Source organism: Priapulus caudatus, unplaced genomic scaffold (assembly GCF_000485595.1).
Source record: "Priapulus caudatus unplaced genomic scaffold, Priapulus_caudatus-5.0.1 Scaffold373, whole genome shotgun sequence".
NCBI lineage: Eukaryota > Metazoa > Priapulida > Priapulimorpha > Priapulimorphida > Priapulidae > Priapulus > Priapulus caudatus.
Genome location: NW_014577434.1, coordinates 304458 through 327479, shown reverse-complemented (window position 1 = coordinate 327479; position 23022 = coordinate 304458). Strand labels below are relative to the sequence as shown.

Here is a 23022-nt window from a genome sequence, read left to right as displayed (position 1 = left end):
CATGAAAATACAGATTTTACACTAGTAGTACTACCAAGTAGACAAGTTTAAATCTGTGACAGCCAGGGTTCTGGTCTATGTAGTGCACAAGGAGATATAGTCCGTGAAACAAGATATCATCTCTACGACCCCCTCGGCATCGCAGAGCCGCTGGGCGTCATTAGAGTCACAAGTTGCTTTACCATCCCACTAACTTCGCATCGGGAAACAGTTGATAAGAAAGGAGTGTATCAATTTACAAAGAAAAGTCGAATGTCTTGATGAAAAAGACGACATCATTCAGAATAATTTATCATGAGCAGTTAGATAGAGTATAAATAGGTTAGCATACATGTGTCTCGCACATAGGATTGCCGAGCACCTTTGGTGTAACCACATCGCAAGCAACATATGAAAACCATAGGAAGAGACTCGTAACGAATGCACACATACATGGCAGTAGAACCATCGGAAGCGTACAAGGTCAGATTATAACATGAAACGGATGAGCATATACATCATAGGGTGAATGACCTACGAGCTCCTTGTAGTTCACCCATCACCAGATACACACGTAGTTCGGGACAAACACGCTTTGAAAGAGCAACATGTAGCAAGAACGGGAGATGAAATGTAATGATAGAGATCTAATTCTTCACCCTGTACTGTTTCACTGTATTAAGTGCAACTAGAGGAATGGCCTTCCTCAGATGAAAGACGTGAAACTGTGGCACACAAATGCATACGCAAACATGAAACATCTAATATGATACAAAGAAGAAAGAGCAGTGAATAAAAATACATTTCACTTATTCACTCCTTATATTACAGACATGCATAGACATATTCTATGCATAGACCCATAACGATGTAAAGAGCACAGGACTGTTATAGGTTACACGCCCCTTATATGATATAACTAGGCATGCGGTTGACTCTTTCCTCAGGTACTGACTGTACATTACTTACTTGTTTGGTGAGCTCTAGTGGTATTCCAGCAGCCAGCAGGCGCTGCAGTCTCTCATCCTCGACGGTCGACTGCAGCAGGGGAACGAACACACATTAATCACCGCAATACTCAGAAGCTACGCAATACGTGAAACAACACGTGAAAGAATAGGAAGAGAGCGGGAGCGCATGCAAGCAAAAGTGAGAGAGAGAGAAAGCCCGAAAGGGAGAAAGAAAGAGATAGAAAGAGAGAGAGAGAAAGCCCGAAAAGGCGAAAGAAAGAGAGAGAGAGAGAGAGAGAGAGAGAGAGAGAGAGAGAGAGAGAGAGAGAGAGAGAGGGAGGGATGGCTGGGGGGAGCAAAGGGGAGGGTGTGTGTGAAAGAAATTATGCTATTTAATTTGTGAATAACCGATCGTTAACCTATATACACAGGTCTCAAGACACTATTACATCACCTAAATTTACATTTTACCTCCATCACGAGGCTTATAATAAGCAGTTGATCAGAAGACAATATATAGCTTATAGAAGGCTACAGAAGGCTTATAATAGCAGACAATTAAAAAACTACAGAATTCCCAAATCAATACCGCTATGAGGTCCGGAAGATCACATCTCTCACACACGCACGCACGCACGCACACACGCACGCACGCACACACGCACGCACGCACACACGCACGCACGCACACACACGTAGTCTCGCTGCACACACGTACCTTGGTGCCGTCCATAGCGGCCTTGAGTATGGCGTGATAACGGGAGCAGACGAGCAGCAGGAAGCGAAGTCTGTTGCTGAGAATGTTGAGTTTCTCGCGTGCGTCGCGTGCGTCCGCCGTGTCACAGTCAGCGAGTAGATGCTCGGCCGTGTCTCGCAGTGAGAGCACGCGTGGCTTCCTCTCCTCCAGCTGCCTGCGCACGCTCTGCACAAACACATGACATACACATACATACATACACACACACATACACGTTACATCACAGATCGAATCACATGCACAGTTACGCGAGCTAAACGGAGTTCGCGACATGGAATTATATTTTATTCTATATATTTATGGCATTATGGCATTATTCATGGCATTATAATCTGATCTTATTTTCTTCATCACCAGCATCTATAACGATTCTTACTATAAGGCTAACTTGTTATTGCCTTAAGTTCTCCATTCATTAAAAGGCCAAACTATCTATCTATTAAATCTCATCTATCATAAGGATTAAGACGACGGATTAGAAATGAATCTAATCTCAACCATGCTCATTTATATTTTCTCATTTATATTTTCTCATTCATATTATTCTCACTATCTCGCCTTAATATTTATATTCGTGCACACTCACGCGCATCTCGAGGAAGACGCGGCGTAGCGAGCCATTGTCGTCAGCGAGGTTGAGAGGCTCGCAGCTGCGCACTCTCGCCTCCATGCTCTGCAGCCACACGAGCTGATCGTGAACCGTCTCGTGGAACTCCGCGCAGTGTATGAGCAGTCTCTGCAGGTGGCGCTGGCGTTGCCTCGCGCGCGCGCACATCGCCTCCCAGCGCTGGTTTAGCGCGGTGAGGTCGCGACGGAGACGCGCCGCCTCGGGCGTCACGCCGTCCGCGTACTTCTCGCTGCCGAGGTTGATGGAGAGAAGCAGCTGCTTGTGTTTGTCCAGCTGTAGCAGGAAGTCCTGCACCGCGAGAAAGAAAACAAGATGGTGGAATGAGCGTCAAGGGCAAACGAACGACGTCTGGCAGCGAAGAACATGGCTGCTCAAGTATGTTTTCAGGAGAGATATTTCGACCTGGGAGAGCAAACACAGATGGCTGAACATCTGAATGAGCATCGAGGGGAAACGAAACTTGCGATTCTACGAATCTGTGATTATACGATAATAAAGGCAAACAAACGACGTCTGGCAGCGTAGAACATGGTAACATAGCTCGTGTGTGTTTTCAGGAGAGATATTTCGACTGTACTACCTATCAAAGCAGTAGTGAGATGTAACTGCAATCGCCACTGTTATCCTCCCAGAAACGCAGATGGACCAAGTTTCATTTATTAAATTTATTATAAATATATTGTAGTTATAAATTTTGTAAGAATTATATCTAAATGAAATTAAACAAGCCCGAAATCGACGATAGCGTTCCGCAGTCGCGCACGTATCCGAGACTCGTCGTCGTCGTCGCGGGGGGAACAGCAGCGCCACCTACCCTGTGTTGCATGATGAGCGTCTGTAGTTCGTGCACGCTGTCGGCTCTCTCTCCGGTCTCGTTCTGGTTGTTCTCGGCTTCCTCGAGCCACACCTGCAGGGTCGCGAGGTCAGCGAGGAAGCGCTGGTAGGCCTTGCCGTTCTCGAGCAAGCGTCGCTCCTTGTCTGCAGCCTGCGCTCGCACGAGCTCCCAGCGCTCGATCACACCTGCAGCAGCAGCAGCAGCAGAGCACGTGAGATGCCGCAGCTCAAATGTTGACCTCGTACATGCTTTATTATGTTACATCTGTATATATATTATACTACTATATATATGTTATATCCATCCACACTCTATTACGTTACCTACTACTATATATATGTTTATCCATCCACACTCTATTACGTTACCTTGAGGCACTAATAAATAGAACCTAGAATAAAATTACCAGTGATCTATATAACATCAAGAGCAAAAGATTTTGTTTTCGTTTTGTTGTGTAAAAAATGCGCACACACACATGCGCACGCGCACACACACATGCGCACGCACATGAATTGAGGATGAGGAGTATGTAATGTCTATTGTGTACTCCTCAAAGCTGGTATAATAATTATAATGCACTCACTCTCAGCCTGCTCAGCGCTCTCTCCGAGACTTGACAGGCCGACCTCCTGCTCCAACTTGCCCCTCACGTGCTTGACAACGTCAATGCTGGACCGGCATGACGCTACCAGCTTACCCTGCAACAAGTCGCAAACAAGTGAACGGTGGTAGCAGACAATCACAACCCCCAGTAACTGCCAGCCAGCGTAACTAACGCCCAAAAAAACCCGACGTAAAAAACTGCCAGCTGCGACCAGTAATTACAGTTAAAATCAATCTGTGAAATCGTGAGAACATGAGAACATTCGCACAGCGATACGTACGTAGCCCACCAGGGTGCGCTCCGCCTCGGGGCCTATCGGCGTCTTACAGCGAGTCTGCTCCTCTGTTGCGCTGATTCTCTCACCAGATTGTGCTAGCGCCAGCTGTAACTCCTTCAGGTAAATCTCGGCACCGTCGAGGTCGTCCTGCTGTGCTGCTAATCTCAACCTCATCTCTGCAACAATGAGGCAACACATCGAGAATGTTGCAGCGAGGCAACAGATCGAGAATGTTGCAGCGAGGAAACACATCGAGAATGTTGCAGCGAGACAACACATCGAGAATGTTGCAGCGAGGTAACAGATCGAGAATGTTGCATTGAGGCAAAAGATCGAGAATGTTGCAGAGAGGCAACACATCGAGAAAGCAGCGAGGTAACAGATCGAGAATGTTGCATTGAGGCAAAAGATCGAGAATGTTGCAGAGAGGCAACACATCGAGAATGTTGCAGCGAGGTAACACATCGAAAATGTTGCAACAAGGCAACGCATCGAGAATGTTGCAGCAAGGCAACACATCGAGAATGTTGCAGTGAGGCAACACATTGAGAATGTTGCAGCAAGGCAACACATCGAAAATGTTGCGACGAAATGCTATGCACCACATATCGATTAGATATAGTAGAATTCAATAAATGTATTTTTATTATTATTTTATACAAATATATTTGAGAGAAAGTGTATTTCACACCGTCTTCCCACATATATATGCATCTATCTATATCTCTTGTTTTCTCTCACGCTCATACACACACACACGCACACTCCCGTCCTCTCTCTGTCTGTATGTATGCAAACAATAGTCTGCTATAGTACTGTTTAGGCGACTTGCCATTATTGTCAGAGACGTCGGGCAATCGTGCGATTGTTGGGAGGATATCCCACTTTTCCTCGGGCTCCTCCTCTTTTTCTGCCTCTTTGCGTCGCTTCTCTGTTGAGAGGATGCTCCAACCTTCCTCTTCTGTTTGTGGTTCCTGCCTTACATCCCTCGGCTCAGTCTCCTGAAATAACAATCATTGATGATTCATCATCGTTTGACATCACTGAGATCTACCGATAGCATAAATATATCGCACATTCAGAAAACCTTTTATAACTCTAATACATTTTGTTGTTCTACATTCTATTTCTACGGCTACACCGGCCAAGGAGTCGTGGACCACAAGTAACAATTCAAATGTAAAGAGAAGCAGCAGCAGCACAGCAACCGATTCATGCGGGAGGCAACTTACGGATGTAATGGCATGATCTGTCTCAGTCTCCGTTACTTGCAAGTGTTTCTCATATTCCCTTATCTAACAATCACAGCCAAAAATTAAGGGAGGATTAATCATTGGGATAAATTGATAAAAAATACAATAAACAATGCACAGAGCCTCAAAAATAGATCCAACGTGCTGTAATAAACAAAACGTACAACATATTTCTTCAACAGAAAGAATAACAATGAAGAATTATCAATCAAAGTATGGTCACGAAATCTATACACAGAAGCTGATTCTAAAATGAACCATGCAAACACATAAACAAACAAACGAGTAAAAATCACAGCTGAAAACGAAAACGTAAATGAGAACATAATACTGCCTGCCAACAAGCGCCGTTCAGCACATGCATGATAATTTTTAAGTACCTGCTCGGTCGTCTGTCCATGAAGAGTCTGCTGGAAGCTCGCGAGTTTCGCAAGCACGTCGTCAAGGTAACGATGCAGCTCATCTAGCACCCCTTGCACGGTGACAGCATCATTGCCATGGCAACGTTGCATCAGGTACAGACCAGCAGCATCCAACTGATCAACCTCGCTCAGCCTCTCGTCGACCTCTCTCTGTATTTTCTACAGTAAACATGGCAGCGGTGTGCGTGTTGTTAACCCACATGGATTGGTGTGAAACGCACACCACGTTGCGACTATATACAAGTAACATTTTACACCCGTCTATGATCTACTATTCCATGAATCACCCGTTGCATTCATGAACAAGCTTATTGCTTCACTCATGTTCCGAACATATGCGAACAAAGATGTGAAATTCACTACGTAGCTTCCAATTCACGAGAACACATCAGCCACGTTTGTATCGGTCCCTACCCCCGGCATCTAAACCGACATTGCCGAAAGTCCAACTGTGAGGTAGCATATACGACGCTGTTCAATTGACACTATATCAGAAAATCTTCAGAACCTATTGTAGTAAGCGTGTGCAAAGTTTCACAATTCTAACAACAAGTGCACAATCCACGTGCTTATCCGCCCTACTACAGCTGTGAGGTAGCATAGCTACTGTTCCAGATACGGACACAAGAAAACTGCTGAATTTCTGTAAAACGACTTCCTCTTTATTCTTGCGAAACATGTTAACGGCTCAATCCGCAAAGCAAAAATAACAGGTGTGCGCTACCGTCCCGCGAACATCCGCTCACGTGACTCACTAGCTTCGCGTGTAGCTGGCTGTCTATACGGTCGCGCTGTGCAGCACGGTATTACGGTGCGCTGTGCAGCACGGTATTACGATGCACTCAACATACCCGATTGCGAGACGCAATCCGTAACAGCTACAGCCTACCTTGATCTGCTTGCGCTTGAGTGTGACCTCGGTCTCAGAGAAGTGTTCTATGTTGGTGAGCTGCAGGTCGATGTCTCCCAGCCAGGCGAGGAGGCTGTCTGTGCGAACCTCAAACTCGTCATCACGAACCGTCTGCGAGCGGTGCAGACGCCGCAGCACACACACGCTCCTGCAACGCACACACACATAGTGAACAACGAACAACATACTGCTTGCTTTATTTTTTTTATTTTTACTCTATCTTGCTTCTTTATTTGGTCGTTTTCCTCCTCATTTTTCCTTGTTTTCCCTGGATGGTAATTTACTACAATAACGACAGCGGTAATAATGCAATGACGTCGCATGTGGTGCGTTGGACGACATATTAGAGTAAGACATGAACTAAGTGTCAAGCCCACCTCAGCAGCAGTGTGTCGTATCTACGGTTGACATTGTCGACAAGCGCTCGGAGTTGGCCGGCACTATCGGTGGCGCCATCGCGTGCCAGCTTTCTGTACTGCTTATTGATGTACTCAACTTGGGAGTAGTTCTCTTGAATATTCTTCTGCAGAGCCTAAAAGGAGTAGATTTCTCGGTGATATCTTATGGGAGTTCCAGAACTGGTTACTAAGATACACAAACAGATGCTGCCTCAAGATCTGACACGTTTGCAATTGTGAGCCTTGTAATGAATCGAGATATATTAAGCCAATATTTGTCGATTAAACTCATCACGAAAACAGCTGGCATACATAGTAGACACGATTGCTTGGTGAAACAATACCTCGAACTCGACGAGGAGATCCTTCACTCTGGTATGCTCAATGTAAGCAGTCTCATGACTTCTGGCTTTACTCTCCATCTCCGTAAGCCAGGCATTGAACATGTCATGATCTTCCATGATCTTCTGCCAGCCCCTACTCGACTCCTCAACCCTATATAAACAGCAGACTTACGTCAATCTCTGTCACATAACATATCCCTACACGAGAATCCCACACCGACATTGCAGCTGCTACGCCTCAAACGCAAACGTACTAGATGGGACTCTCCCAAGTGTGCTGCAGTGATAGGGTTAGAGATAAAGTGTGCCAATGTTTCTTATCAAAATTCAACGACTGAAAACCATCACACGTTGAGAATATATGAACCCATAATATATAGAACATAACAGCAGGAGCGTACAATATAGACTATAATCTAATATATAATATAATCTACATTATACACTCCTGATGATATATATATGACATTATAATGATCTCTTGTAATTAATCACAAGCAGACCTAAGTCGCCTGTCCATGGACATGGCACAGATGTTTCTCCAGCGCTTGTCAAGACTCTTCATAGCCTGCTGGAGTGCCGCAGCTTCTGCTGATGTTGCACAGGCGTCCTGGTCCTTCTGCAAGACCTCGCACAGGTTGAGCACAGAGCCGATGGCACTGCTGTGTCCATCTATGTCTGTCTGTTGCTCCTAAACACGAACACATAATCAATGTAGAGTGCCGCCAGCCAGAATGTGTATTACTCCTTAGCCTACTCATGGTGCAAGATATAAAACAAGTACGGTTTAAATGGTAAAGAGAACAAAGAAGAACATGTTGGTAAGACATTGATGTTCAGTGATCCCTTCATAAGGGATGAAAATAAGTCATCTTTGTAGCAGGCAGATCAAAAACTAGCAAGGAAAGAAACGAGCAACGAAGGCAGTTTGAGATTTCTACCTGAACGATGATCTGCAGTCGGCGGATTTCCTGTTGACTGAAGTTCTGGTAGATGATAGGACTCATGAGTTCATGCTCAGTCTGAGCCAGCCATTGTCGCAACCTACTCATGTTGTCTTCCAACTCTTGTACGGTCTGCAGTGTGTCCCTGAGCTTACTCAGTCTGTCAGAGAAAATTAGACAGTGACAAACAACCATTCACAAAAAATACACACACAGGCCAACATCACTTTGAACTCCAACAGTTACTCGACACTCTGTCTTCTAAACGGAAATCATGATTACAGGGTATAATATAAGCCGATGCATTGACATAGTGCCGGTAAAGACGACAAGAGATCGGGAGTAAAAATGAGGAAGAAAACGACCAAATAAGGCAGCAAGAGGGGGCAAAAATTACAAATAAATGGTAGCAGGTAAATTTCTGCATGCGTACCTAGCTTCACAGATGGTGTCGAGACTGTGTAGGTTTGCGCTGACACACTGCATCTTGTCCTGAATGTCTGTGGCCACGGATTCTGTGCTGGCGTGCTGCAGCCGTGCTCCAAGCTGCTGTAGATTCTCACAGTCCTGTGCCTTTGCTCTTATAGCTACCTTGTAATCCTGATGGAACACACATCAGTAAAATGGCATTACTGTGCTTCACACTTATCTGCACAGCTTCACAAATAGAAAAAGTGATTTCCGTTACCCCTAGTGTTCTATTAATAATGTGTTGCAATTAGTTGATAAGATTAGTGGATAAAATTGTGATAATTATCAGAGCAAAACGAGCAGCATTTGGACCTGCCATGAATGTAGTTTTCAGAATGTCATGCCTTGGCTCAAGCGGAATTTCACTGCAAAACAAACCTTCTCTATCTTCTGTACAACGTCCTCAATGTGAAGGCCCCCATTGTTAGATACAGTCCTAGTCATGTTGTCCAGCCAGGTCATTAGTTCACTGCAGCGCTGGTCAAACATTGGCCACTGGCTCAAGGCCCGCTCCACGCCGTGCCGTCTATCGGTCACCTGCAGCACACAACACGATGAGTTAATTCGCGTTAAATCCCTAGAATGCAAAGCAGCAAGGATGCTTCTCTCCGACGAAGACTGCATCGACCTGCAATTCACTAGTAGCATTGTTGTAGTTGCTATAGTAGGTAGTTAGTTGTAGAGTTGTAGCAGGCAGTTGTAGTAGTATGGTAGGCATTGTCACCATTGTTGTTGTTGTTGTGATTGTTGTTCTGGTGGTGGTGGTGGTGGTGGTGGTGATAATGGTGATTGTGGCCATGGTTACAGTGATAGTATCATCATCAGTACAATCGTAGCAGTATTCATAGTAGAGATAGCAGTAGTAGTAGTTAGCAGTGAGGTCTATAGATGGCGCTGTCAGCACACCTGGCTGGTTCTCTCGGTGAGCAGGGTGGCACTGAGTGCGATACGCTGCTGCAGGATGATGGTGTCCTCGCGACGCAGGCTCATCGCAAGCACCTCCACGCCGATGCGCACCTCCGCCAGCTGACTGCTCAGCTGTGACAGGTTCTCCTCATAGTCCTGCAATCACCGTCAGCAATTAGAAGCAGACAGCTTCAGTAAGCAGTTGCTTACAATAGTGGTGTTCGGTGATTATATTATTTTATTATATGCTATTTATTGTGGTGTTACCAAGTAGGTACAGTGCTCAACTGTACTGGAGCAAACAATATTTCCTCGTCAATTTGCTGTGCACGTAATATGCGCATGGGCACGTACTTTACAAGAAAATGATGAAGGTAATAAAAAGAATGCCTATAAAAATACCAACCCCGTGCACAGATTATGTAGAAACAATTATAATATGATTTTGATAGTGTTGCAGATATCTATTCAGGTGAATTGTGGGTAGAGGAAACTTGGCGTGCATGCGTCTGGAATATAATTAGGTGTAACCTAGATAGGCTAAGCTCACTTTGCACAGTCGCAGTTCCATCTCTAAGCTTGACGAAGTCGTAGGAATATCCTGGTCCAGTGGTACCCTCATTTCTGCAAGCCAGGCTGCCACCTGCTCAAGGTTCAGATTGCATTCGTCCCACTGTGCCAGCAGACACTACAAAGAAAGACAAACTATTGCTCAAATTCACTCTTAGAGCAAATATCAGCATCTAAGAAAAATAAACGGATTCAAGGTAATCTAAACGGCTTGAAAACTTTACCTGTTTAACACCTATTCCAGTTCACTCTAAAGAAAATTACGTTTTTAGGAGGTTTTCCTTGACATTTCTTCTGGATTATACACACAGCCCCCCTACAGAGGCAGTTCAGGTGAAGCGTATACCTGCAGTTGTTTGGCCTTGTCGATCAGCAGAGCTGACAGACTGTTCCAGCGCTTGTCCACGTCGTCTAGTTCCACCGTCACCAGAGCGCATCCGATGTCGTCACCGATCACACGCACGCTGCCACCGGCCTCCAGCAGTGATGTCAGCGAGGGGATCTGTACCTCCAACAACCACTGCTGCATCTGCAAACGCAGATGAAAACGTCAGCGAAAACATTTCACAACCAGCTGTGTGTGATGGTAGTCAGCAATACATCGCCGCGCTCGTGCGGCTACGTGACACGCTCGCCCTCATACACAGCAAACACTGACAGAATCTGAACGCAGGAACAATGAAGCTCTATGCTGTGACAATCTTACAGCCGCCATACCTGGATTAGTGCCAGCCGGCCATGCATCTTCTGTATGCACACAGCGGGCAGCTCTGACTGTGGTACCCTGTCCTCAGCCTCCAGTAGTAGTCGCTGCATACTAATGCACAAGGGAGAAATGTCACAGTGACCACCTATCCTCATCAAATCTTATATGCAGTAATAACGATAACAACAGCTAGAATCGATATTATAGTTAAGAAAAATTTGGGAAATAAATCCGTGGTGTGAGGTACATACCATTTCAGCTGCTGTCTGTATCTGGTCCAGAAGAAGATATTTCTGCTGACTTCCAGATGTCTCTGTGCCAGCTTCAACAGTAACTCATGACCTTGAACCTGTATAGTTGCTAGGTGCTCCTTGAAGACAGGTGCGCTGCGGATGGCAGCTTGGCTGAGCATCCGCTGCCCAGTGGCATCTATGGACTTAAGAATCTCTTCTTGCGCCGGTGCCAGAGCCACAAGATTCTGCAAGAGGCGAAATTCACATCATAACCTGTAAATATCTGTATTGTTTGATACCTTCATGATCGTGCTTTCCACTAATTACATAAGAACAGCCAGAATCCGTATCTAGACATTCAGAATGTAAATTACCACTACTTCATGAATCACTAGAATCGAACCTTGAGCACTTTCTGCTGTTCGGTGAGGCCCTCCTTTGTGGTACTGATCGGTGAGTCCAGCTCATTCTCAACCTCTCCTGCGTAGTTCTGCCAGAGCAAGCACAGCTCAGAGAACGAGTTGTACAGGGTCAGACGTCCTACCAGCTTCACGTGTGCTTCCCTGACCTGCTGGTGGGTCATAGTCCAGCGCGTCGCTAGCTCACGGATGCCTCGGCAGGTAGCGTTGGGCACCATCGCGCTCTCTGGGAGAGTGGCCAGGTACTGACACGTGACGCTACTGTCCGACATCTCCCTCAATACATTCTAAAACACAGTAGAGTAATGATTAGAGATATATATATATAGATATATATATATATAGAGATATATATATATAGAGATATATATATATAGAGATATATATATATAGAGATATATAAGAGATATATATATAGAGAGATATATTAGAGATATATATATATACATACAGTGATATATTAGAGAGATCATAGTGTGGTGACGAGTAATCATACTCATGAAAAACAATTGCGCCGGTGTGAGATTGTCAGGCTGCTCTATCCACTGAGAATGAGGAATTAATAGAAGGCATTGTAGAAGAAGTTTATGTACGTGCACGTGGGATGTACCTCTAGAGTCACCGCGGCAGCTTGTAGCGCTTCCTTGTCATTGGTGTTAGCATCAGATGCGCGGGATGCCGTGTCTGCGGCGCGATCCAGCAGTAGATTAATTTCTCCCATCATTCTCTCTACGTGACGTATTCTGTCTAGTTTGCTTTCCAGCGCTGCGACACGACCTTCTAGCTCTGAAGACATGCTGCTCTGTTCATCAGCGAGTGTGTCTACGCGAGCGAGCACGAGACCTCTGGATGCTGTCTCAAGGTTTGTGGAAATGTCTTTGGTCTCCTGACTGAGAAGCACGACTGCCTCCTGCTGAGAACGGACCTCCGTAACGAGACTCTGTGAAGCAAAAATAGAGATTCATTTGCATGGACACAGACAAAACGTTAACAGATAGATATTCGTATCAGTATATACGTACAAGATACTAAATCTATAAATAGGTAGACATAATGGAGAAGTCTAGGAAATAACTAATTAAATATTTAAATAACGAAAATATTCAGTAGTCAATAAAATGGTTCGTATATGATTGTGGTAGTACGGTGGTTGTTATGTAGATTGAATAGGAAATTTCCTACACAAGTAAACATCCATGTAGGCACATTCTTGAGTAACACTTTTTGAAGCAGACTCAGAAGAAGTTGCATTAGAATGTGCAAGTATCGTGGTGGATCTCACGTGAGGGCGAACCATTACGCATGCAGCCATGATCCACGCACTCACCTGACATTCTCTTAGTGTGACGTCAGTGTCGGAGACAGGAGCGTGCACCAGCTGCAGGCAGATGGGCTGTTTGCTGTCTAACCAGGCCTGCCGTTGCTCGGTTTCACTCTGCAGCCAAACCCAGCGCTGCAGGATGTCGTTCAGCCTCTCCAATCGCTCGCCCACGTCCTCAGACGCTACCCGTAACCTGCAGATGCAGAATCACAACGTCAGTACAACTCGTACACCTCTGTGCAAAACCAGGAGGCATTCCATGAGGTCACTAATATATTATCCCATACCGGATGCTAGATCAAAAGAACTATATAGCTATGAGTGAAAGAAGCATTTTACTAATGGTACCATGCACTAAGTGTGAGTCATCTACCTAATATGAAACCAAATACTCGCTTTTGCGTAAACGTACTGCATGTCATATACTACTACAAGCGAGGATGAACGAACATTACCTATTACTCATATCCTTTGTGGTTTTCAAGTAGACGTTCTTCGCTTGACCATCAGGCAATCTCGCCGTGACAGTGGTTTCAGCCGTCGTCAGCTCATTCTTCAATTGCTCGCTGTTCAAATTCTCTTGTAAGGTCTGCAATGTAAAGAGAAACACGGTGAGATAGAGCATGGTTCAAGTAGACATGCTCGGAAGACATCAAACGATCACTTGATGGAGGGGCATACACTGTGAGACGTAGGAGTTGCTAACATTCCATGTACGCTGTAGAAGTTAACAAGGTATACCTGTAAGGTGGTCAGATGTTGCTGCAGTGAGGCATGGTTACCAGCTAATGTCTCTGTCTGGTCTAATTCCAGATGGACCCTAGCCAGCGTTCTTGCCAGTTGTTCAATCACCTATAGCAACAAAGAATATGAGTTAGGTTGCGCATTTATGAACAATTGAACATACCACAAACCTGTTTCTCTCTTTATTATGAGTAAATAAATTAATTATTAACAGGAATTTGCGGTAGAACTTATGTACTCTCTGGAACGGACACATTTCTAGATTTCTCGCGCGCATGAGGTAAAACATCATAGTCGCCACGCTATCTCAATCACCTGCCCATAGTTGTTCAGAGAATCCAGTCGTCCCTGCAGTTCATTGTCCGTCTCGCCACAGCTACAGTCGACAGCGGTCAGTGAGTGGTCAAGCGTGCTGAGAGTCCGCTGGATGTGGTCAGCACACGTGGGAACGGCTTTGTAGAGTGCAGGCGCACTCGTCTGCAGTGTTACGACCGTTGTCGTGTGCAGCGCCACCTGCTGCCTGATTACCTGCAGGGCGAACACAGCAAGCGTCACGCTCCTGCTGCTAGCTACACCACTTATTACATTGTTAGCTTTACTGCCCTACTATGTTTGTAAGTTGTGGTTGGTGTATATACTGCTCACTTGTATGTGTGTATATCATTAGTATCATTTAGTACTGTACTTATGATTTATTGCTTATCAGTTTCAATAGTATTATGCCTACAATAAGTTCTATTATTATTATTATTATTATTATTATTGCTGCTGCTGTTGTTATTATTATATTTTGATATCTCATGACTTAAAAATTCATTCATACAGTTTATGTAATTCCGTGAGCAAATAAGTTTGTAAGTGCTTGGTTTACTTCGCTAACATGAACAGAGTACGACTACAAATAATGCCACATTTCAGTCGCAGTGTGTCCGGCTTCTGCACCTACCTTGATCTCACTGAGAGCAACCTGTATGTCAGTGCTATCCGTGGCTGTCTTGTACATAGCTAGCTGAGTCTCACTGTGCTGCGCCCATCCTTGAACGTCGGCCAGAGAAGTGTTCACCTCCAGCCAGCTGATGTAAGTCTGCTCCAGGAACTTGAGCATGTGTGCAACCTCGCTGGACACAACCTGTAGTGATAAACAGGTGTTGTATGTCTCACTCATGTACGCCTCAACAATTTACTCACTTATCTCTCTCTTGCTCTCTCTCACTCTCACTCGCTCTCTTTCTCTATCTGTGGCTCTCTCTCTCTCTCTCTCTCTCTCTCTCTCTCTCTCTCTCATTATCTTGACCTCTCAAACTTTCATTGTTTGCCTCTACCGATCTCTGCTTGCTCCTTCTGCCTTCTGTGCTCTCTGGCACGCAGTTCAATCAACCTCCAGCATAAGCCGATTTACTACCCAGCCAATAATCTATCCCACCCATTAACGACCCCAGCCCCACCTCACACACGATAAACTGTACTGTCCGTTAAATCCAACCCTCCATGTTCAAGATACTAACATTTGAAAACTACTGAATATCTGTACAACGATTTTCTCGTTATTCCTATAAAACATTTCCAAAAATGCTAACAGCTCAATCCTAAAAGAACCTAAACTCAAATGTGCACTGAGCTACTCGTCTCGTAGCTGGCTACTGACGCACTGTGCAGGATGGTTTATGCTGTACTGAGTATACGTTATTACGAGACGCAATCCTTAACACTCCATCCTACCTGCCAGTGTTGGTTGACGTTTCCTAGCTGTTCTGCAAGGTCCATGCGCTGTGGTCCATGTAAGTCCAGACTCATCTCCACTATCGACTCGTTCACTTGGTCGATGACTGTGCGTTTGCTTGTGATCTGAACCTTCACGATCTGAGATAAGAACCAGGGATTTTCTTCGTTTAACACTCCTAGGTGGGACCCATCGTTCATGGGCAAATGTTTTTGATTGCTTGATCAGGCAACGACTTAATGTTTGAATGAATATTTGATAACATCACGTGCGACCAGCCAGAACGCGATCATGAAGCTATGACGACGAATTACCTGGTACTTGTCCAGAAGTTGGTGAACGTGGTCATAGGACATCAGTGGGCTGCTCTTGTCATCTGTCAGCATAGACTCGACCTGGCGCAACCAGTCTGCAAGCTGCTGCATGGTTCCTCTCGGTGATGCATACTCAATGTCATAACTTACGAGTGGCTTCTCCACCAACGGTAGACCTGAATAGATGATGAATATTATGTCAATTATTTTAATTAATACGTTTTATTTTATTATGTCAATTATGATGTTACAAGACATTTTTGCAGTCGGGAGCATAATCTAATAGCATGTTAGAACTATTCTAAACTTCAGCAGAGTAGTCAAGCAAGAGAAGACACATACTTGTGACGAGATCTTCCCACTGCTTATTCACAGCTAATATCTTGTTTCTGGTGTCAGACGCTGTTGTTGGGTGAGCAGCAATTAGTTGGTTTCCAGAAGCAATCACCTTGTCTTTGCGCTCTTCTTGTTTGTTTATGGCTTGTCGCACCTCCTGAATAATAAGTATACAGTCTAATGAAGCACACTGTCAAACTAGTGCAAGAAATAACCAAGTTTAAATATCCGTTCACCACGATGAATAGCTTATGTACTTCAATGTGAAAGTGATCGCAGCAATTTACAGCCACCCAACCCCGTACATATGTACAGGGGTGACTAATGAAAAATTGCAAAAAAAAACAAAATGAAAAATTTGTCATTTTATTCACCCCTGATATGTCACACACACACACACACACACACACACACACACACACACACACACACAGTGAAAATATGTTTATGGAACATACCATCACTTTGGTAAGGGCATCAGTGACGTCCTGTGGCTGCAAAGGTGACTTCTTAAGCTGCACCTCTGCAAGCTCATTGAGATCCTGATGTGTGTGATGCATCCACCACGACAGTTGACTGCAGTCTTGCAGGAACAACGCGTGCTGTGACAACGTCTCACTAAGCTTCTTCAGTTCCTACATAGCAGCAAATACCAGAAGTCAGATCAAGTAAGAGAGAATGATCAGAGTCACTACAAGTCAGAGCAGACTCACACATGGGTGTGCCATAATAATATAATTTTGGTGATATATAATAATGATTTCCATATTCTGATTAGGTAAATCAAGTTGGTTAAGTGAATTGTGTGCGGAATACCTTTGTGATTGAATCACTGATTGCAGCCCATTGAGTATCCATCTTGTTTAGTTGTGCATCCAAGCTTGCGCATGACACTTCAGTCGTCAGGAGTCTGCCAGTCCGAAGTGTGGTCAACACTAGATATTCACTCCCCTCCACAAACTGTTTGATCACCTACATAACACATCAGTCTCATATACACCACCCCTTACATACTTTACAACAGTAGATGTCATAATTAAATTAATGTGATGTATTATATTGCCATGTTTCTAATATGGTAAAAATAATACAGAATCGAAGTAATAGTGTTAATTTCAGTTAAATTTTATGGCTTTTATACACTCCTCGAAAAGATGATCACTTATTCCCCAGCAGTCTCACCTTTAGAGCGGTCAGTCTGTTCTGGTCTCCGTGAATGGACGACAGCAGTCCGTGACGACGAGCAAGCTCAGTCACCGCCTCCTGTGCCTTCGGATACCTCGTGTCCAGTTCCTCCCAGTGTTTGACTGCCCTCTGCATGAGTATCACGAGCTGCGCTGCCTGCGACTGATAAAAGCAACGTCTGGCATGAGCTACAAGCACAGAATCGCAACGTCTTGCATATGCTACCACATTACGTTTAGTTAAAGTGCTTACGTAAAGTTGTTATCGTAAAGTTGTTTAGCACTGGGTTCCGTGATCCTTAATTCTACTGTTCCACTGTTATTTAAGATGAACAGTCACACTAATTGAACGTAAATCTGTAATTAATCTGGATAGAGTAACAGTGTAAATATGCACTGGATTAATTTAAATTAAGCAACCAGTTTGCATTGCATGCCCATTGATGGAAGAAAAGTATAAGAAGAAAATAAAGAAAAAGAACAGGAAGAAAAAGTGGCAGAACAAAACGAAACAGAGAACGAAACACAGAGTAGGAAGAAAAAACGAAAAAGAAGAAGAAAAAAGATGAAGCACAGGAAGAAAACGAAAACCAATAACAAAAGGTGAACACAACAAGGCGTGCTGCAAGCTGGCAACAACAATGCGCTCCCGCTCCAGACCTCACCTGCAGGGCGTGTGTTTGTTCCGTCGCCTGCTCGTGCTCGCTCGCAAACATAGCGACGGTGGCGCCATCTGCACGGTCTCGCACCGCGTCCAGCACAGCCTCGTACACTTCCATGTCGTGCATGAGGCTCCTGTTGTCCGCCGCCTGCGAGGTCAGGTCATCGAGGCCCGTCGCTCGCACGCGTCCCGGCTGTAGCCGCCTGGTGGCCGTCAGGAGAAGCTGTTGGTACTCGCGCAGTATCTTCATATAGAGCGATCGGACGATGACGGTGCGACGCAGCGTCACAATGCTGGTCCTCACCAGCGTCCTCAGCTGCCGGAACTCGGCAACCGTCGTCGTGGTGACCGTCCCGTTGGTGCGGCCGCTCAGCTGGATGTCGGTGATGACGAGGTGATGAAGGTTCTCCTCGCAGGTGGTCAGCTTGACCTGCACTCCCTGTGATAAACATATACATATATGCTGAGAATCTACTAGCTTGACCTGCACTCCCTGTGATAAACATATACATATATGCTGAGAATCTACTAGCTTGACCTGCACTCCCTGTAATAAACATATACATATATGCTGAGAATCTACTAGCTTCACCTGCGCTACCTGTGAAAAACATATACATAGATACTGAGGAACTGTTAAGGTGAGCTGTATTCCCCGCTCTAAACATACACACAGATACTGAGAATGTCCTAGCTATAGGCTGCTACGTCCTACCAGCCTGACCTACACTCCCTGTGATACCCTGACCTACCTCTATGCCAGTCTAGGTTAGATACAGAATGGTAATGAATGAGAATTAGCTTACCTGCAGTAGTTGTATCTGCTCCTCTGGAGAGAGGCTAGTGTCCATAAGGATCACGTTCACCTCAGTATGCATTTCAGCAATCAGCCTCTCCTGCTCAGAAACTTGCACCTGAATTTACAGCGGCCAAGTTCAGATAAACGTCACCGTTTGCCGAGTGTACTCATTCATCACAGTCGTGTTACGAAACACCAAAGGCTGTGACAATGTTAGAGTGCCACCAAGTTAGGCTCATAGGGTCTATGTCCCCCAGGGTACTATCGGAGGGTACTCTGGGTACAGTCCGGTATACCGGAACGTACCCTGGTAACTATCTGATATGGTTAGGGTTAGGGTTAGGGTTAGGGAGTAGGCGTAGGCGACTCCCTAGACTCGTTAGTGGAGTAGGCAAGGTACGGTCCGGCATATTAGATAGTACCAGGGTACGTTCCGGTATACCGGACCGTACCCAGGGTACGTTCCGGCAGTACCCTGGGGGACAAAGACCCTCTCAGCCCAAGCTAGCAGCACTGGGATTGATACTGTTACAGTGCCATTTGAGTCAGCGGCAACGATAGTGACATTTTTCAAGTACCCCTGAACTAGCAGCAATGCCAGTTACAATTTTACAGTGACACTAAGCCAGCAGGAATAACGTTAACATTGCTACAGTGCCATCAAAGTAGCAGCAGTGTAGGTTTCTGGTTATTGATAAATGAAAATAAAGAGGAATAAAGAATAGCTAACTGACTCTCTGGCAGTGATACGTTTCTGACACGAGGGTCAGACATTATAGTTAGCCATGCGATTCCTAACACAGGACTCGTTGGATTAAGCAAAGCATGGAAACAACAAACGAGTGCAAAAACGTAGCCTGTCTTACCTGTAGCTCCTGCGACTGTGTGAATTTCTGCTGGAGTCCGGCCTCACTCTCCACGATCCTGGTCTCCAGTCTCTCCAGCCTCACAGAGAGCATTGTGATGAGCTGAACGATAACCACCTTGGTGTGTGGAGCTGCAGTAGATAATAACTCGGGTGCTGCCTCCTGCAGAGACACCAGCTCGGCTCTGGTATCACGCACCTCATCCAGCAATGCCTGAAATAAAGTTAAGTTATCCTCAGTCAATAAATAAAAGAGCAGAAGCAGATTTGGCAAAGATAAACAAATACTAACTACTCAAGATTGGCTATAGAGTTATAAATATATTTTAAAATATCGAAACACATACAAGCATGTGCATAAACGCATGTCTATGCAGATCCAATAGTCAACATATGCTAACACACCCAGCAATGAAATCCAAGCTGATGTTCAAGATAAAAGGTTTGTACCCGTTTGTGTTACAGAACTATGTCGCCGACAGCCGACAGCAGTCAACAACTGTAGATGCAAGCGGTCATCATACCTTGTGTTCATCAAGCTGCTCCTGTACGCTAAGCTCCGAAGTCTCCAGGAATCGAACCTCCAAACTGCTGATGTACTGAGCGACGATGCTGAGGGTATGCCTCAGCCTCTGCATGAGCGCCAGCTGCGCTTGTTCGTCGCTGGGGCGCTCTCTGGCGGCAGTCCAGCAATGATGCAGCTCGGTGATGGTGGTCGTCACCAGGGTGCGCTGAACGACGATGACAACGACTCGTGTCGTTACAACACGCAGCACGCGAAAAAGCTGCCGTCCTTCCTCGGACATTTCCTACGACGAAAGTAGACGAACTTGTAAAGGACACGCCATATAACAGTCGCAGATCATTTCATTTGCATAACACGTAATTACAAAGGTTATCAAGATAGGCATCCAGCATATTTGCTGGTGTGGTGATACAAGCACTTGGTAACAGAGCGTAAAGTCTCTTCTTTATATCTGACCGAGCAAGCATGCAGTTTCATATTGCCATCTGCTAGAAGAGTTCGCCATACGATTGCATATGACAATTCGTTGAGCATGTAATAGAGTAGGAATTGCGAAATATTACAATCGTCATTGCGATAGATGATAGAATGGCGGAAAAGAGCATGAGTAGCACACGAGCATTAACTCACTTCTGTTTCTTCATCCAGTGTATCTAGAATGTTGCTGGTCTGTGCCACGTTCCACTGCAGGCTGTTCCACTCAGCGTCCACCAGCTCAGGGGTCCACTCACTGCTGCTCAGTGGTTCCTCGGGCACCAGAGCCATGTCGGCTACGGATCGAATCATGAGCTGGTAGTGCGTGAGACCGGTGTCATCAGGCTCCTCAACAACATACTCACACACCTCAGCGGGCGCCGCATCTGCCTGTGCCTCTTCCACGGTCCTATCAGTCGGTTTCGCTTCGGGGGTCACCGTTGCTTCTGTGGCGGTCTCTCCCTCGGTGGGCCAAAGTGCCGGCCTCTGCTTCTTCTTCTTCGGTTTACGTTTCTTCTTCTTTGCGAGCACGTCTTCTCCAAAGTCGACCACCTGCTCCTCCGTGACGCCGATGATGCCTGAAGCCTCGGATGCTGGGAGCCACTCGCTCTCCTCCGCCGGGGTGACTAACGTTGTCTCCTCAACAACACGCACGTCAGTGGTCGTCACGGTGACTGTTGCCGTAGCCTCTTCGCCATCGCTCGACGTTGGCTGGAGTTCTTTCACCTCAGTGGTGATTTCAATGTCCTGCCGCGTGGGCCGCTCCTCCTCTGTCACCTCAGTAACGACGGGCTTCTTCTTATGTCTCCTCCTCCTCTTCTTCGCAGCCAAGGTGTCACCACCCGCGTCAATCACGACGTCTTCCCGCGTCTCAGGCTCCTCCTCCGTGATCACGACGACTTCCTCTTCGAATGGACTTACCACCTCCTTGGTGGTGATCGTTGTCGTGACCGTTTCGGTCGTGACGGTCCGTGTGACTTCGCTCGTCTCTGGTTCTTCCTGCGAGAGCTGCAGTTCTGACGTCGTGATCTTCGGATGTTCCTCTGTTCTTTTCGCATCTCCGGCCTCCATAGCAGTGGCCGGTTCCACGGTGCCAAACAGCTTAGAACTAACCCACGTGGTAAAGCCACCCTTTGCTTCAGCCTCCTTTGCCTTCTCTCCTGTTTTCTAAGTGAAGAGAAACAAGAACAATTATTACACGATTCTATTAGTAATAATTGTTATATATACTATAAGGTTTGTGCTTTCATCATAGTGGAATGCGGTCAATTGTTTTCCATAAGTAACATGCGAAAGTCATGTAAATTGTGTTGATTAGAGGTATATACAATAAGAACTGCTATTATTTAAGAGCTCCCTATATTGTTGACATGCATTTACACCTATAGAAAAAACATGAACAGTGCAGCACGTTTTTCAACCACCCTGCTCACAGTGGAACAGGACATATAACTGTGACGTCACCGTCGTCACTGTACACTACACAGTGAAACATGACACGCTGTCATATATATAACTTCTATATATGCTTCTTCTCACCTCAATGGCTTGCTGGAGCTCCACCTGCCTGCCCTGTAAGTGGGTCTCGATCTCATGCAGCAACCACAGGACAGTGTCCATCCTGCTGGTCATCGCCTCCACGTCAGCGTCCGGCTCGTCAGTGGACAATGTCTGGTACAGGGAAGCGAGGTATGCTGCCTCCTCAATGTGTCGATTCAGCTCTGCCTGCATGTCCTACAAACACAGGATTGTTGAAGCCAAGTCTTACTGCAAAGTACTCACGACTGTAATAATGCAGAAGAACAAAAGATGGCCAGCAGAAAATGATATCTCTAAATAATCAACATTTGGAAGACTACATTACTTAGAAAACCATTTTTTTAACATCAAATCTAAAGCAGCACTGACACACTCATGCAATGCCCAAGGTTGCGTGCAAATATATGATTATATGTAAATATACATGCTTATATACCTCAGTCTCCGCCAGCTCAGCATTTAGAGTGTCGGTATTGCTATCTTTACAAACTGGTTTCCCGACGAAGGTTTGAGCTTTCGCTGCCCATATTTCCAGTGTCTCCAGCTGGGTGACGACAGTGCGCATAAGTCTGAGATGCTCCGTACGTTTATCTGCCTCCTGTACACAGAAGAAAGCGACAATTAGAAGTAAATAAATAAAGTGAATAAAAGTAGGCTTCACAAGTAAAAGCTTCTAGCCTTGCGTGTGCATGAATTGCTATGGTAAAGAAATAGTTGTTTCGTAATGAATTCCTCTACAGGACAAGACATCACAAACAAGTAGAAATTACATGCAGATGGCTCAAAGTGATTACGTCACCGTAAATAGTAAAAATAAAAAAAACATTTCCACTTTTTCACAAAATATTCAGTGATTCTGTTCACTTTTTATGGTTAAATTGCTGCATTATACTTCCTATTTTACTATATTGTTCGATGTGAACATACACT

The 23022-nt window shown here is 45.3% G+C and overlaps 1 protein-coding gene across 2 annotated transcripts in view; it reads right to left on the bottom strand.

Moving 5' to 3' along the window:
• Positions 1–23022, bottom strand: part of LOC106809660 (nesprin-1-like) — a 28038-nt gene that overhangs the window by 3175 nt on the left and 1841 nt on the right. Inside the window, exons 5-45 of one of the 2 annotated variants that reach the window (XM_014812824.1) lie at positions 22529–22690; positions 22093–22287; positions 20710–21720; positions 20078–20362; positions 19555–19767; positions 18696–18803; positions 17894–18328; positions 17227–17391; positions 16861–17016; positions 16503–16679; positions 16051–16201; positions 15709–15884; positions 15394–15534; positions 14621–14803; positions 13990–14202; positions 13672–13782; positions 13386–13519; positions 12937–13123; positions 12220–12549; positions 11594–11896; positions 11209–11435; positions 10969–11068; positions 10598–10780; positions 10232–10369; positions 9682–9837; positions 9154–9312; positions 8738–8904; positions 8302–8464; positions 7864–8051; positions 7361–7511; positions 6996–7150; positions 6598–6766; positions 5667–5867; positions 5266–5328; positions 4866–5034; positions 4037–4209; positions 3736–3850; positions 3129–3334; positions 2273–2602; positions 1648–1851; positions 949–1017 (exon numbers count right to left, since the gene is read on the bottom strand). In XM_014812824.1, coding sequence (XP_014668310.1) covers positions 949–1017; positions 1648–1851; positions 2273–2602; positions 3129–3334; positions 3736–3850; positions 4037–4209; positions 4866–5034; positions 5266–5328; positions 5667–5867; positions 6598–6766; positions 6996–7150; positions 7361–7511; positions 7864–8051; positions 8302–8464; positions 8738–8904; positions 9154–9312; positions 9682–9837; positions 10232–10369; positions 10598–10780; positions 10969–11068; positions 11209–11435; positions 11594–11896; positions 12220–12549; positions 12937–13123; positions 13386–13519; positions 13672–13782; positions 13990–14202; positions 14621–14803; positions 15394–15534; positions 15709–15884; positions 16051–16201; positions 16503–16679; positions 16861–17016; positions 17227–17391; positions 17894–18328; positions 18696–18803; positions 19555–19767; positions 20078–20362; positions 20710–21720; positions 22093–22287; positions 22529–22690 — 8322 coding nt within the window. The remainder of the gene's footprint in view (positions 1–948; positions 1018–1647; positions 1852–2272; positions 2603–3128; positions 3335–3735; positions 3851–4036; positions 4210–4865; positions 5035–5265; positions 5329–5666; positions 5868–6597; positions 6767–6995; positions 7151–7360; positions 7512–7863; positions 8052–8301; positions 8465–8737; positions 8905–9153; positions 9313–9681; positions 9838–10231; positions 10370–10597; positions 10781–10968; positions 11069–11208; positions 11436–11593; positions 11897–12219; positions 12550–12936; positions 13124–13385; positions 13520–13671; positions 13783–13989; positions 14203–14620; positions 14804–15393; positions 15535–15708; positions 15885–16050; positions 16202–16502; positions 16680–16860; positions 17017–17226; positions 17392–17893; positions 18329–18695; positions 18804–19554; positions 19768–20077; positions 20363–20709; positions 21721–22092; positions 22288–22528; positions 22691–23022) is intronic. The other variant, XM_014812825.1, reaches the window with a different exon arrangement.